Consider the following 15,679-nt stretch of genomic DNA (forward strand, 5'->3'; position numbering starts at 1 on the left):
TAGGGATAACACGCCATCTGGGGGGGGTCGATATAAGTGCCTTTATAAATTTGAATTAGTCATTCACACCACTTTTTTAAACTTTTTTTAGACATTCAAACATAGCTCTTGTATAGCGAGTGCGTGAGCCCTTGCTCGAGAGTTAAACAGTGCATACAGTGTTTACAAGGGTATATTATTTGCCATGCATGTAATAGATTGCTTTTAATTCTTGCTTAATGTAATGACCAATCCGTCACTGGGACTGCACTCCAATTGGCTCAAACCGCTGGCAATCAAAATCAACTTTCGCCATTGCACAGATTTAAACACGTATCTACTGTGACCAGGCTTGCCCCTGAAGACGTAATCTTACGAAACGTACGTTGGCGGCATAGCCTGGTCACGTGTTTTATGCCCTAACATCCGAGTTCCTGGCGAGAGCGAGCAGCCGAGTGTGGAACGCATGCGATTACGCAGACAGGGAGGTGTAGGAATCCATGCTTTACTGACACGCTTGCAGCCCCAGTGCCGGGATGGGCACTTTTTAATGTAAGTGGCCACTTGGCCCATGTCTTTATTCTTATTTTTAATAAAAACGGTTGCACTATGGAAGTTCTTTTCTGTTCCATGTCCCATCTTTGAAAACTGGAGGATAAGGTGTTTGCCTATCTGTGACATATGACATGCATGCAGGCATTATCCTGCATATGTGATTCCGACCATCTTTTTCATTAGAGAGGTCTAAAGGTTCTGGTAAGCGCATTACCACTATCTGAGCACGTTTGGGTGTCGATTGTTTACTATGGTGAAGGAGCACTCAAAAGGCACTATTTAAATAAGAAGATTTGTGTATCAAGTACATCAAGATCTACACAGTGACACTAAAATTAATATTTCAGTGACATTTATTCAACTATTTATTTTCGCACTCCTGGCAAGGAATACACCATTTATTTTGGACTTTCCTTTATTGGGATCCAGTGCTTGTAAAGTGCTTGGTCATTTGTGACATATCAAACTATATAGTTTATTTTATATACGATTTTGGTACACAGCAGTGTTTTATTTTATTTGTTTATATATATATTTTTTTCCCATTGTCCATAAATAAAATTTACCTTATATTTGGAAAACTTGTTTGGGATCCAAAAGGATAGATTACACCCACCACGTTTAGTAGCCACTTGATTATTTTAGTGACTAACATTTCTTTCCAACAGCGCCCCCTATCACCCTAAACATCCATTAAATAGGGAGGTATACACTCTATTTTCACAGGGGAGTAGCTTAGAATTAAATGAAATACACCTAAGGTTTTGTATTTATCCATTTATCACGTGTAGTTTCACAAACACGTAATTTAATTGTTGGCGCGAAAATTATATTTATACCAGTTTCCCAATATTGAGCTCATAATTATTAAAAAAAACAAAACAAAAGCGTATAATGATTTGCTGCAAGCAAATTCTACTCAACAAATAGAAAATCTGCAGTTTAATATCACATTGAGTTGTAATACATTTCAAAGGGCAGAGGACAGAAAAAAAAAAAACTGAGACAAGAAGAGTACAGGATTATATTTTTACAATTTGCCTTATTATAATACATTGGAGGCTAAATGGTAGAGACTTTATAGGTAGAAGAATTTCTAGCCAATTCAAAAGAGGCCCCACAAGAGCAAAGCATTTAATAGTCAAGCATTTTCTGGTTTGCATTAAGAACTTGGCCATGCAAATTGTTTTTTTTTTTCCCTAAAGAAAGGGATACGTTTGACAGAAGACAATAATGAAAGTGTTTATGAAGCTTTGTTGTCCATCTAGCGAAGGGATGGAAGCCATTTGGCTTCTAGCACATTACACATGGCTACATACCAATGAATACTGAAGCCATAATGAGCACTTTGTTCCACACCGGCACCAGAATGTTTTTGTTTTCTTGTGCATAACAGTTTAACCAGACCTTTTAAATGCAGCACGTGTACCAACCTCCAAAACAATGTAAACCAGCGGAAATAAATGTATATTGTAAATCTTGTGCTGTAGCTGAATTATTTTATTTACAGAAATTTAATTTTTTATAGCAAAGGGCCATGCTGACCAGGCAAGTTGGCAGCTTAAAAATATTTGCAGCCATGTTTATTTGTATGCACAGACTCTAAAATCATCCATACAATGTTCATGTTAGGCATTTTGCATTTCTTTTCCAATTTTGTAACTAAGAATCTTGTTCCAGTCAATCTTGGTGCGTGTCACTGGCAGCTGACGACGTAAGGCTTTGAAAGTAGTGTCAGACATAGTCTGGTAGTTCTCACTGATTGCAGTCTAAGACAAGAAGAAATAGAAGGTTTAAAATCATGGCAGTCATTGTACATGAGAGCACTGTATTTATGGCAGAGTATAGTAATCAAGATAAATGAATAAAGTTTAATTGATTTCAAAAGGGTAATTTTGCACTTTTATTTCTACACCAAGACTAAAGTGAATATTTAGCCATTTTTCAGTCGTGGATGGATAGCGTTAAAGGGGTTGTAAAGGTAAAAAAAAAATAAAAAAAATCCTAAATAGCTTCCTTTACCTTAGTGCAGTCCTCCCTCACTTACCTCATCCTTCCATTTTGCTTTTAAATGTCCTTATTTCTTTTGAGAACTCCCTTCCTGTTCTTGTGTCTGTAACTCCACACAGTAATGCAACACTTTCTCCCTGGTGTGGAGTGTTGTGCTTGACCCCTCCCTTGGAATACAAGAGAGTCAGGATGCTCTCTACGTTGCAGATAGAGAAGGGAGCTGTGTGTTAGAGAGCGTCCTGACTTTTCTGGGGATGGGGGGGTCGAGCACGACACTCCACACCAGGGAGAAAGCCTTGCATTACTGTGTGGAGTTACAAACAGAAGAACAGGAAGTGAATTCTCAGAAGAAATTAGGATATTTAAAAGCAAAATCGAAGGATGAGGTAAGTGAAGGCGGACTGCACTAAGGTAAAGGAAGCTATTTAGGAAGAAACATTTTTACCTTTACAACCCCTTTAAAATTTTAGCCAGTCAGGTATTTTTTTTTTCTGCTTGGGGAATTGTTTTTACTTCCTGTTCTAGAGATGCTAGTTCCCCTTGTGTTCTCTCTGTGTCTTAGGTCTCCAGAACGAGAGAAAATAATCTCCCTTGTGACACAAGCAGCAATGTAAAAGACAGACCAAGGTTCTTACACTTACCCACTCTATTTTGCCTCAAGATACACTTTAATCTGTAAAACAATGTCTTTACGATACTGGGACCTGCACTCCCTGCAGGCAATGCTTGACATCAATGCCGAATCAGTCTATATATCTCTACAAGGTATAACCCTGTGTAACATATATGCCCAAAATAATAGAGCTGGGGGGGGGGGGGGTGGGGGATCCCTTTGTATAAGTGCAGAATTTTACTGAAAAACCACTGCAAGTGACTTTTAATCCTACTGTGCAAGCATAACAGATTATATGCATTATTTTTCCTGTAATGTCTCACTGCATTATTTGTAATAAGGGGCCATTTTTATAAAGTATATAGTTATAAATATGTATGAATTAAAAGGATAGATACCATTACAAACTAGTCTGGTCATCTTATGTTAAACAACTTTTTTTATCTTTGCAAAAAAAGTGCCAGTAATTAAACGTTAACCTCATAAGCAGTAACGTCTTCAAAATGTAATTGCAGTCAAAACCTAAGATTAAATCTACCCCCACCCCCCATTCTAAACATATTCTATCTACCCTGTAAAAGGAAAGGAGGTCTATACTTAACTACTCTATTCTGAAGTTGCCATGTTCCGGTCACATGAACGCTGCTACAGTGGCTTCAGTGTCAAGGAGAGTGCAATAGCTGCAGAGCCTGGGCAATGATATCACCCTTAGGCTTATTATGGCATAGCAATTGTTGGCCGTCGCTCCTCTACAAGGAAACTGGCACTGGACTGGATACATTTTAGAATAGGCAAGTATGGACTTATTTTTACAGGGTAGGTAGAATAGGCTTAAAATGGGGGTGGGAGTAGATTTTAACTTGGTTAGGCTTTGACTGGAATTACAAATTTAGGAAATAGGTTTGAGTATTGCATTCAGGGTTACGTTTTCAGGTTCACAATCCTGAAGGCATAAGAGACATACCTGGTATTCATTTTCAGCATCCTCTACAATTTTAATGAACTCCTTTGCCGTCTGAACTTCATTCTGCAAGATGCAATAAAAATAGAAACCATGTACAAATTAGAAAATGAAATAGGTTGTTGCCATATAAAAAAGGAAAAATTACAAGCTCTATAGTACACAATCAAAATGTCTTTCAAAATAAAATGAGAGCTGTAATACAATATAAGAGAGTTCAAGATTTTTTTGTCACTGCCAATTCAGTAAACCAATATGGAAAAAACACAAAAACCCATAGCAACCAATATTTATGCTTGTGCAGTGCACCCCTAAAGAGCCGCTGGTTAATTTGGTCCTATTTCCCCTTTTTTGGGCACACAGCCAGGCACACAGGATTTTGTTCATTCTTTCACTGGCCCAGAAAACAATCTAGGGGTTCTTTTTAGGGTTTTTATTGGAACAAGGAGCACGTGATACCACAATAAATAAATGTTAAACAATCTGAGGACTCTTCACTTCTGTTGGCACTTTAGACCTGTTGGTTGCACTGCAAACACAGGATGACAGCTGGCGATTTATACTCCCTCAGGTGTTAAAAAGCAACACGCTGCCTTTTCTTCTCAGCATTGGGGGTCAATTACTCACCATTTTCCGCCTGCCGATATCCACAGGCTCTTCTTCGGGATGGAAATGTAGACTCGCATCACCACAGGATGGTTTGACTCCTTCCCACCAACTTCCTCCTGACCCAGCTTGATCCTTGTACAATGGATCTGTGAATAGGCTGTTCAACTTAGACTAGCTGGGACCTTGGTGTCTTTACAAAGGCTTCTCCAACACCCCTACCAGAGAACCCTGCACAGGGTTTTCCTCCTGCAGGACTGGACCCAGGAACACTGCACTCTGTTGCAAAGGGCTCAGACTATTTATAAGCTCTCCCATCACCTTCTGGGCACACCTCCCCAGGGACTGGCTGGAGTTCAATAAATATTCAGGCTGCCTGCTCTGTCCTTCTTACTATATACTTATAGAATCCTCTAGAACAGCAGACCACTGATGGTGCACAAGAAAATGGTGGTCCCCAGGGGTTCTGCCACAAAACCAACATTGTGGAGGATGTATACTGCCTAAATGTTTACAGTGTTCTTAAAAGCGCGCTGAAAGTCAATGCTTCTCAACCAACGCCTCCTCTGTAGTTCTGGCTCCTGTGAACTCAAAGGGTAGCGTGGGAGTAGTGCAGAGAGCAGGGGAGGTGAAGAAGTGGACTTCCAATGGCAGCACCAATCACAGACTGTGGGAGGGAGCATGGAGCTTGAGCACATGGCTGGGATGATATCCAATAATGAGGGGGGGGGGGCCCAAAAGGATGGCGACCACTGCTCTAGAAGACAGGGGGGGGGGGGGGGGGGGGGGAAGCAGCAGCCTGTTAAACACCTAGATAAATCAATCCCTGCTTCACCGAGTACAGGGGAGCCAAGCTAAAATTTACCTAGCAGCCCGCTCTAAACTAGGAGGGTGCTACATTTGTGACTTCAGTTAACTGACACCCGATTGGGTAATTACACTTTCATGGGTGATCCTCCAGAACCTCTCAGACTGGTTTTACAGAAACCGTTGTCGGTTATAACAGTTAGCTGGTCAGTAATTCTTCCTCTTGCATTAATAAAATGCACCATAAAATGTATATCACTAGATGCTCATAAATAGTACAGTATAACAATCTCCTACAATAAAAGTGGAACTAAAACTAAAATAAATGCTAGGCAACCTGTGGCACTGTTGCAGAACTACAAGTCCCATCATGCCTCTGGGAGTAATTGTAACTGCCAACCTTGCAATGCCTCATGGGAAATGTAGTTCCACAGTGCTAGGCTGTAGAGATTTGTGGCAAAAGACAGACAAAGGTTTGTTCTCTTCCCCCCCCCCCCCCCCAAAAAAAAAAAAAAAAAAAAAACAACAACACACCACCACACACACACACACACACACTCCTCAGAATTGTTTTATTTTCTGTGTACAATGTACAGCACATGCTCTGCGACTACAGTAGTACACTTCCAACACATTCGTCATATCTGCAAGAGGCTGAGAATGAAGCCGTCGACCATCAACTATTGTTCACATGCTCAGGAGTTACATCAGCACAATGGCCAAAGAGGATAATGGAGAACCCAGGAGGAAACATAGGAGAAGATGGTGTCAATGGGGGATGGAGCAGTGACTGACAGCCTGAACCACACAGTGCTAGAGGAGGGAACATTTGCCTTGCTGTGCATACCTGCTCATTGTGGCAATAACCCACCCAGATGTTTAGTTCCACTGTAAGGTAAACTGTGCATGTGTGGGTAGAACTTAAAAAAAAAAAACTACTACTACACAATTGTAACTACATGATAATATTAACACAAATCTGGTAATATGGAATGGAGTAATTTCAAGCTCCGTACTTATCAGGTGTTTTTGTACTGTATGGGCATTTTTTTTATAAATATTTAACAGTTACCATACTGCTAGGCCTGCACACTGTCTCATGACCAGATCCTCCTGCTGGCTGCAGAGGAATGAGTGCTGGTAAAGTCAGTGCAGGAGGTTGAGGGATGCTCTTTGTAGAGACACCGACATTATTCCCTGGATAGGCAGAGGGTCTCTAAGCAATACACTGTATACAGTAGTCAAGCCAATGAGTGCATAGTTGTGGTGAGGTAGCCCCTCTTACGGGACAACGTTTTTAAATTGCAAACAACCAACTCAGATCAAATAATATGGATTGGAAATATTTTGTACGAAAGTTTTTTTTTTTTTTTTTTTAAATCATACACGTCTTATCCACATATAGCATTCATAATGTTACTGGGGGCAGATTTTCAATTTTGGGCATTACAGATTTATTATTGGGGATTACCGCAGCAGTGCTGTGAAACAAAAGTGACCAAGGGTCCCTCAGAATATAGATTTGTGATCCCTTCTATTTGCTTTCAAATAGAAGAAACTGGCTGAATTTCAATCCATGTACAGTATGGCCATTCCCAATCATGCCAGTTCAAGCTTAAAAAAAAAAAAAAAAAAAAAAAACACGCTATCGACCCCATCCCCCTTAAATGTGTGCGACGTGTCCCCCTTGCTGCAATCTTGTGGGACACGTCAAAAGCCCCAGAAGTAGCCCATGCATGCAGCCAGTCGCCCAGTTACATTGCTGGCACCGGGGAGAGGAGCGAGGCTTCATGCGACTGCATCGCTCGACTATGGGACAGGTGAGGGTCTGATTAAGTCAGCATCTACACTTTTTGTAGCTGGTGACTTTTAAATGGGTGGAACTGCGCTTTAAGGTTTTGGGGGAGTAAAATTCAAAAGTATCTAATGGTTTTGGGAAACTGCCATCAAAATTACATATCTTAAACCTTCAAGAAGTTCAGGGGAGGAAGGCCCTACTTTCTTTTCTTAGAGGTCAATGACCTAATTTTTATTTTTTTCCATTGTGCAAAGTCAACTGATGTTTATAGTCCAGTGTTTGAAAGCGCCTGCATGTGGGCTTAACAGAAATTGGGAGTTTGCCATCAGAATATTGGGAGAGTTCATATGCCAGTTGTTAGCACATATTTCCAGATTTTAAAAGTTTCCTTGGTCATAAGTGATGTAGAAGGGGCTCGGTTTTTGTACCCATAGCAGAATGCCAAGATTCCATCCTGCACTGATTTCTATTCAATATTTCTACAGAATATTTCTACAGCCTCTGAAAGAACCAATCAAAAATTGTGTTCAGTATGGAAGCGTCATAGTATTTTCCATACCACCATTAGAACTGGAAGTCTTTAGTAGCAGAAATTCCATTCTTGATTTACTGTGTAACCAAATGAAATCTATGCATTTGGTTATTGGTGGATCATCTGATAGCTCAATTTTCAACCAGGCTAGAGGAATTAGGGGTTTGCCCCATTTAAGATGTGCTTCAATATGTCTGAGTGTTGCCCTTTTAAAATTACCAGTTTTTCAGTAAAAAAAATGGAAACTGTTTGCAAGTGGCCCTTGGGGGGCCTTACTATACTTTATACAGTTTTGAAATGATAAAGAGGGCTGTATGTATTAACTATTGTAGAAGCATTGGGAGAAACATCTTGGGGTTTCGACTGTAATGGCACCAGAGAAATAATGAACAGCCCGATACCATTACATAATGTGATGTGGGGCAAGATGGTGCTACCAATTGTGACCTTTGCTCACAGCTGTTCGTATAACACCATTATGCTAAACAACATTTTAGGTCCCAAGCACAATGCTGTAGGTTTGTATAGAAAGGATGACCAGTCTACAGAGTCAAATATTTCTTCAGCATTGAAAAATAGGTGTCATGTAATTTTGCATAATACAAAATTATTATTGCTCTGACACTGATCTGAGATAATTATCTCATCCCAGGTAAAAGCTTGCTCGATCCAGGTGAATCCAAAAGGGTATCAGAAATCTGGAGTGCAAGGGCAACATCTTTGCCAAAATCTTAAAATTCACATTTGTGAGAGATTTAACTCCTTGAATGACCAGTGGTTTTTCCCTTCTTTAGCGATCACTTTGTGTGCCAATTGTACTTCTGGTTCAAAGAGGATGCCTATTGCACGCGATTCAGTACATTAGAAATTCCTAGGTCCTATGCGATTGGAGTGTGACTGGTAGCGTTAGGGAAGGTTCATGCTTTTTCTGCAGGAGGTATGATCATTTTTACCGTGCCCATTTATTAAAGATATACATGCTCGTGACGGTTGTTGCCAATTTTCTACTTTGTTGCATTCAACACAAAATTGTTGGTCTATCCATTGGAAGGCCTTTTTGTTTCATTGAATATTTATTTTTTCTCCCCAAATCAATAGCTGCAAACACAGAACTGTACACATTTTGATCTGGATGGGTAAAGAACATACTTACAGACACTGTTAGGGATTCTTCAACATCTTTATGGCTCACCAACTGTACATTTCCGTCTTCATAATAATGGACCTATTTAAAATATAAGATTTTGTTTTATGGTACAAAAGTATTACCAGACTTTAATGAAACAGCATTTAGATGTGAAAACAATTACAAAAACAGTAATTTACTAATGCCATTCAGCAAACACTGCAACTGTATTAAAAGCCAACTTCATTTTAAAAGGCAGCGAGGCACTGGGCTGAGTAAAACAATTCTCTGGAGTAGGGTTGCAGGTGTTTCTACTTTGGCTGATGAAAAAAAACGTCTCTATTTTAACAGTTCACAATTTCCCCAGTGTCTATGCAGGCCATACACTAGACGAAAAATCGGCCGAGTGCGCTCTCGAAAAACGAACATACGTTCGTTATAGCAAACGATCACGGCATCAGGTAAGTAATGAATTTCGAACAATAAATTGTTTATGGACATCAATGTATCGTTTTTTCGTGCGGTTTTTGCATATAAAAAGGAAGTGTCAAAATGTGTGTTTGACCTCTGCAGTGTGGCTTCCCGTGGTTTACGTATACGCCCAGAGGAGCAAAGTGCGTTCGTCAGAATGAACCTTGTGCGTAGTGAGCATCTCTACTGCATCACCTACATCAGCACCACCTTCAATATGGATGTGGATGAGAGGGCCATTGCCATAGTAAATGCTTGGAGTGATGGCTATACAGCAAGCAGAGGAGCCCAGAAGCAAAAGGTGAAAGTTATGGAGTAAAGAGTGGCTGAAGAACCTTGATAACTTCTCTCATATGAGATTGGTTCGAGAGCTCAAGGAAAACAATCCGTTAATTATCGGAACTGAGGATGCCTGATGGAGTCCTTTCAGCTGCTACGGAGTCAATTGTCACCCCTCATAACAAAAAAAAAAAAAGACAGTCTAAAGAAGTAGCATTACAGCGGAGCAGAGACTGGTAGTAACACTTAATTTTCTGGCAACCGGACGAAGTTTTGAAGACCTCAAGGTCACCACTAGAATGTGTGCCCAGTCGCTAGTTCACATCATACCCGAGACCTGCCAAGCCATCATAAGAATCGTGCAAGATGAATACTTAAAAAGGTAATGACACAGTGCTTTTATTTTTAACTCTCAAACTCTGTACAGCTATCTTCGTTAAACTTAGAATTTTGAAGCTCTAAACATAGGAGTAAATTCAAACTAGTTCATAACATGTCAAACTGACAAACATAATATCTTTTAAACCAAATGTATGCGATTCACAAAGATTTTTACTGATAATCATGTCCTCAGTTGCTTTGTGGACAATCCTGCTGTGTGAATGGTACGTGCCACCGATGCATTTGTTGAGGTTGTTGCGATGATTGGGTGTGTGTGGTTTTGTGCTCAGCCAAGTGCGTATTTGTGGTCAGCGCCCCTCTTAACCCTTTATTAAGAAGCTGAATGAGTAATGGTTCCAGTAATTGTTTTTGGTCTTCTGACATCCAGCTTATTTTCTTGGCAGTAAATGCACCCAGGTCATCACATTCATCCCTCTTCTGATTTAACGCTGCAGATGCTTGTAGTAGAAAGTTGCCTGTAGACTCTTGCCTTGTCTTTTCTGCGTACTGGTGGTGATGTGAGTTTGTGTTTCATTGCTAAATAGATCCTGTATAATAAAGCAAAAAAAAAAAAAAAGTAGCGAGAATTAAGCCTAAAAATGTTTTTAATACATTTTTACCCTTCACAGCTACCGGCATCTGTAGAGGAATGGAAAGCAACAGCTAAACAATTTAAAGCGGTAGTTCACCCCCCCCCCCCCCCCCGACACATTTTACCATCGAGACAGGCATTGTAGCGCGAGCTACAGTATGCCTGTCCCGATTTTTTTAACCCCGTACTCACCTTGTAGTCGTCCATCGTAGATTTCGGCTCCCGCGGGGAATGGGCGTGCCTATGGAGAGGGAGGATGATTGACGGCCGGCCCTGGCACGTCACTCTCCCCGAAGACAGCCGGAGTAGGTCTCGGCTCTTCACGGCGCCTGCGCACAGGCTATGCGCACGCGTCGTGAAGACCAAGCCTATTTCGGCTATTTCCGGAGAAGCGTGACGCGCCAGAGCCGGCCGTCAATCATCCTCCGTCTCCATAGGCACGCCCATTCCCCGGTATCTTCGATGGACGACTACAAGGTGAGTACGGGGGTAAAAAATTCGGGACAGGCATACTGTAGCTCATGCTACAATGCCTGATTTTAAGGTAAAAGAAAAAAAATTTTTTTTTTTTCCCGTCGATAGGGTGAACCCCCGCTTTAACAACTATTGGAATTTCCCCAACTGCGGTGGTGCCATAGACGGGAAGCATGCTTGCATAACGCCCCCAGCAAAATCTGCCTCCTATTATTATTACAAAGGCTACTTTAGCATCGTCCTAATGGCAATCGTGAACGCAAAGTATGAGTTTATCTTTGTGAACATTGGCAAAAATGGACGAAATTCAGAAAAATGTTTTTTTCTAATCGTTTATAAAAAAACGGAAACGGACTTCTAAGTCTACCATCCCAAGGAGGACACAGTGGAAGGACTAAACTTTATATTTGTTGCAGATGACGCATTTGCATTATCTGACCATGTGTTGAAACCTTACACCCGATCAAAAAAAACTTTAATTATAGGTTATCTTGTGCTAGAAAATGCTTTTGGTATTATGGCCAACTGCTTTTGTATCTTCCATACAGCAAAAATGTACCCCCCCAAAAATGTACACTATGGTTCATTGTTGCTGTGTGTTACATAATTTCTTAAGAAGTACTAGCTCCACCTACATGCCACAATCCATGGTAGACCAGGAAGATACTCTGTCTGGGGGATGTCATGCCTGGTGAGTGGCGTAATGATACAGAAGGGCTATTAAACCTAGGCCTTGCCCCACCACATCTCTAGTCAACTAGCTCGTCAGAATCACCTGGATTATATGCAATATTTTCTAGGGTCGTGGAGCAGTAGATTGTTTTGCCAATCTCTAAAAATGGTATATGTAAATTTCAATGGCTGCATTTATTATTTCAGTACTAAACACATGCGTTCTCTCATTTTTGCCTTAAAAAAACAAAAATGAACAAAAAAAAGGTACAGGTTGTAATTTATGCATTATCTTCAATTTAGATTTTCTTGCCTGTACATATAAAAAAAAGTGTATAATAAAAAACAAATATGATTACTTTACCTGACTGTCTGCCATTTCCTCAAATGTTCCATCTTCTTCATCTCCCGAAATATTTTCACTGATACTGTCTAAGATTGACACAGAGGGTCAAGCTTCCTCCTGGTCAGTCAGAAAACAGACTCTCAAAATACCACAGAGGTGGCACGTATACTTGATCTGCACCTGCACCAGATCTTTTGGATTCATTAATATTGTTCAATTTTTTTGAAGATGGTACGCAGATTTAAAAAATTTTTGGTCACATAGGATATATCTGCTTTGGAATACACAACAGTGCATAGTTCCGCTAATTTAGTATACGCTTCATTACATTTTTGACTGTCGGAATAGTCTTTGGAGCGTACTTTCCATAGACATGGAAGGTCTCGGTACATTTCAAGGAATTGTGGCAGGAAATATGAGGTAAATTTGCCCACCATTGCTCCTGTAATAACAAACAATGCTTCACTGTCCAGTTAAAAAAAACAAAAAAACAAAAAAAAAAAAAACAATGCGCTAGATAATAACAAAGAAAAAATGTTTGAATACCAAAATTAAAAACGGGTAAAGCCGCCAGGACCAAAAATGTTTAAAACAAAACTGGAATATATGGTAAAGATGGGTACAGTGCTAATAAGTGATCAAAATCCTAATTAAAGGAATTAATGTGTTAATAAAACACAGGGATTTGTTAATAAATCCCGCAGCTGCTGTGACTGACTCTAGGGAGCTCAGACAGCGCTTGAAATCGGCAGGACCATGTCACACGAGCAACTGTCACTCCCACATTAACCAACTAGTGAGTTGTCACTCCTTCAGCAGCAACCTGGCACAGCGAGAGAGGGATTCCGTTCAAATACCATTCATATTTTTGTTATCGGGTCACCAGCTTTGGGTCTATTGGGAGACCATAAATCCCTGTGTTTGGAGAGACCGCCGTGACAGCGGTCATAGCTTTGGGGTAAGGAGGCAACATTACTACCTCTTGGGTGCCTTAGTGGTGGATGAAGGTTTTCTTATCACAGGTGTTCCTCCTTTTGCACCATTTTGGAATCATCTCTACAAGGACTGACCTATCTTAGGTTTAACCCTTTCAACATTTAGGGGTTATCCGTTTATATGCATTATATCCATTTTGCTATTTTGGGACTTTATTCCTTCACTTTTTCTTTCTTCACAGTTGGAAATTTATACACCATTCTTTTTTGTGTATTTGGCAGACGCATTTTCTGAGATGTATATGTGATATTGGCATATTCACACATGTTTTTTTTAGTCACTTTGTTTATTAAATTGGTCTATTTTAATAGACATGGTCACATTTATAGTGATATACTAATTTATATATATTATCATATTGTAATATCTGTATCATTGTTCAGTTGCCAAACTACACCAAACAATACCCTAGAACTATTGTACTGGTCTGCTTACCTTCAGTTGTTACGAATCTTCTGTGGATTGGTCAGTGTTCTTGTACATGACAATGTTCTGTGTGCCGGGTCGGAGTGTACCATGGTGCTCTATGGGAGTTTACAAGCTCCACCCCTCTTAATTCTGCACCATCTTTAGCAGAAGAACAATGGCTGAAGAAAAGGAGCCCGAACAATTTAGCCTGCAAAGGTTTAAAAAAAAAAAAAAAAAAAAAGGCAACACCTATGCCCCTGGATGAGATGAAAACTATGGTGAAGATTCTGGAAAAAAAAAAAAAATATTATGATGGGAGGCACAAAAACCACCCCAGGCCTAATACAAGAAAAAGACATCACGGAGAAGGTTGTCCATGTGCTTGAGAAGAATTGTGGAGTGAACAAAGGACCAGCTGCACAAGAGGTTGTCGGAAGCCCAGTTGCATAAAAAACATAGAATGATCAATAACGGTATTTTAGATTATTTTCTGCCACTTCTGCTCTCTCAGCTAGGCATGCAATCCATCCAGTATCTCTGCAATGTCTTCATCAATGCAAACTATATTCTTTAGCATGCATGTTTTTTTTTTTATACATTTTTAATATCTTAAACCTAGAAAGACCCAAGAAAGCACACTAACAACAGGAATGGATATTGTTCAGGATGACACAGCTCCAACTACTGCTATAGGACCTAATGATACCAAACTATATAAGTTGTTGAAGCAGACAAGGCACCGCATTCCTCCTATATCATCACAAGCAGCACAGGTAAGCCACTACACATACACTTTAACATCATTTGACTATTTGTTCTCATCTTCAACAGCACATCATCTGTCTGAGGAACAGGGATTAAATTCCCTCACTGCCCAAAGATTGGTATCTGATCTGTTGAAGTGCTCATCAGAGTAATGCCGCATATGTAAATTCCGACCGTGTGTATGCTCCATCTGACTTTTGCTGTGGGAATTTCCGGCAACAAAAGATTCCTACTGGAAAAAGTTCCTATCGAAAAATCTGCTAGTCTGTATGCAATTCCGACAAGCAAAAAAACATGCATGCTCAGAATCCAGCAGAAGAGCCAAACTGCCTATTGAACTTCATTGATCTTGGCTTGTCGTACGTCACAACGTTCTTGATGGTCAGAATTTCTGACAAGATTTGTGTGACCGTGTGTGTATGCAACAAAAGTTTGAGCCAACATTCCACGGTTTCCTGGTTGAAATTTTCGATCGTGTGTACGCAGCATTAGAGAGAGAGAATCAAAGATCACTTGACCTCTGTCCAACAAAGTTTTATGGTTGTAATTGACACACTATGTAAAATTTACGTTTATTTATGTTTTGTTTTTTTCCTTGTTTGTATAGTTCAGTTTGTGTGTTCATTGTTTGCACAAATTTGCACCAACACTTGAGCTATTTCTACTGTTAAGGACAAGCACTTTATTGTGGAAATGCACACTCTATCTGTAATGTGGGTGCTTCATGCACATTTAAACTTCAAGCCTGTAAAAACATGGTTGGAGCAAAGCGGTCTTTAACCGCTTCCATACAGGGCTGTTATACACACCTCCATACCAGGCCTATTCTGGCACTTCTCTCCTACATGTACAAATCATCATTTTTTTGCTAGAAAATTACGCAGTACCCCCAAACATTATGTTTTTTTAGCAGACACCCTAGGGAATAAAACGACGGTCATTTCAACGCTTTATCTTGTACGGTATTTGCGCAATTATTTTTCAAACGCCTTTTTTGGGGGGGAAAATTGTTTCATGAATTAAAAATAACAAAACAGTAAAGGTAACGTTTTTTTTTTTTTTTCTCCTCTCCCCTATTTTTTTTTTTTTTATATATATTCAAGTAAATACACAAGGGGAATTAACCCCCACACTTTTTCACTATTATTCTAGATGGACTCAGTGTTTTTTCCTCACAATTCCATCCTGTTTTAGTACACTTATGTAAATACACAATAATGGGAATTAACCCCTACATTCCTCACTATATTTTAGTAGGTTTTTTTTTTTTTTTACTGTTTTCATAGGGGAAAATGACGTCTTTTTTTT

General features: G+C 39.9%; 1 protein-coding gene and 1 long non-coding RNA gene across 2 annotated transcripts in view; both read right to left on the reverse strand.

The window, feature by feature from the left end:
- Positions 1–1,461: 1,461 nt before the first annotated feature.
- Positions 1,462–15,679, reverse strand: part of LOC120931871 (F-actin-capping protein subunit alpha-2) — a 51,513-nt gene continuing 37,295 nt past the window's right edge. The window contains exons 8-10 of the mRNA XM_040343772.1: positions 9,015–9,086; positions 4,122–4,184; positions 1,462–2,303 (exon numbers count right to left, since the gene is read on the reverse strand). Coding sequence (XP_040199706.1) covers positions 2,163–2,303; positions 4,122–4,184; positions 9,015–9,086 — 276 coding nt within the window. The 3' untranslated portion in view covers positions 1,462–2,162. The remainder of the gene's footprint in view (positions 2,304–4,121; positions 4,185–9,014; positions 9,087–15,679) is intronic.
- On the reverse strand, positions 10,112–14,605 carry LOC120931872. The gene is made up of 2 exons (XR_005747900.1): positions 12,221–14,605; positions 10,112–10,666 (listed from the first exon to the last, which is right to left on the reverse strand). It is a non-coding gene; the product is annotated as an uncharacterized LOC120931872 (long non-coding RNA).

This window comes from Rana temporaria, chromosome 3 (genome assembly GCF_905171775.1).
Source record: "Rana temporaria chromosome 3, aRanTem1.1, whole genome shotgun sequence".
NCBI lineage: Eukaryota > Metazoa > Chordata > Amphibia > Anura > Ranidae > Rana > Rana temporaria.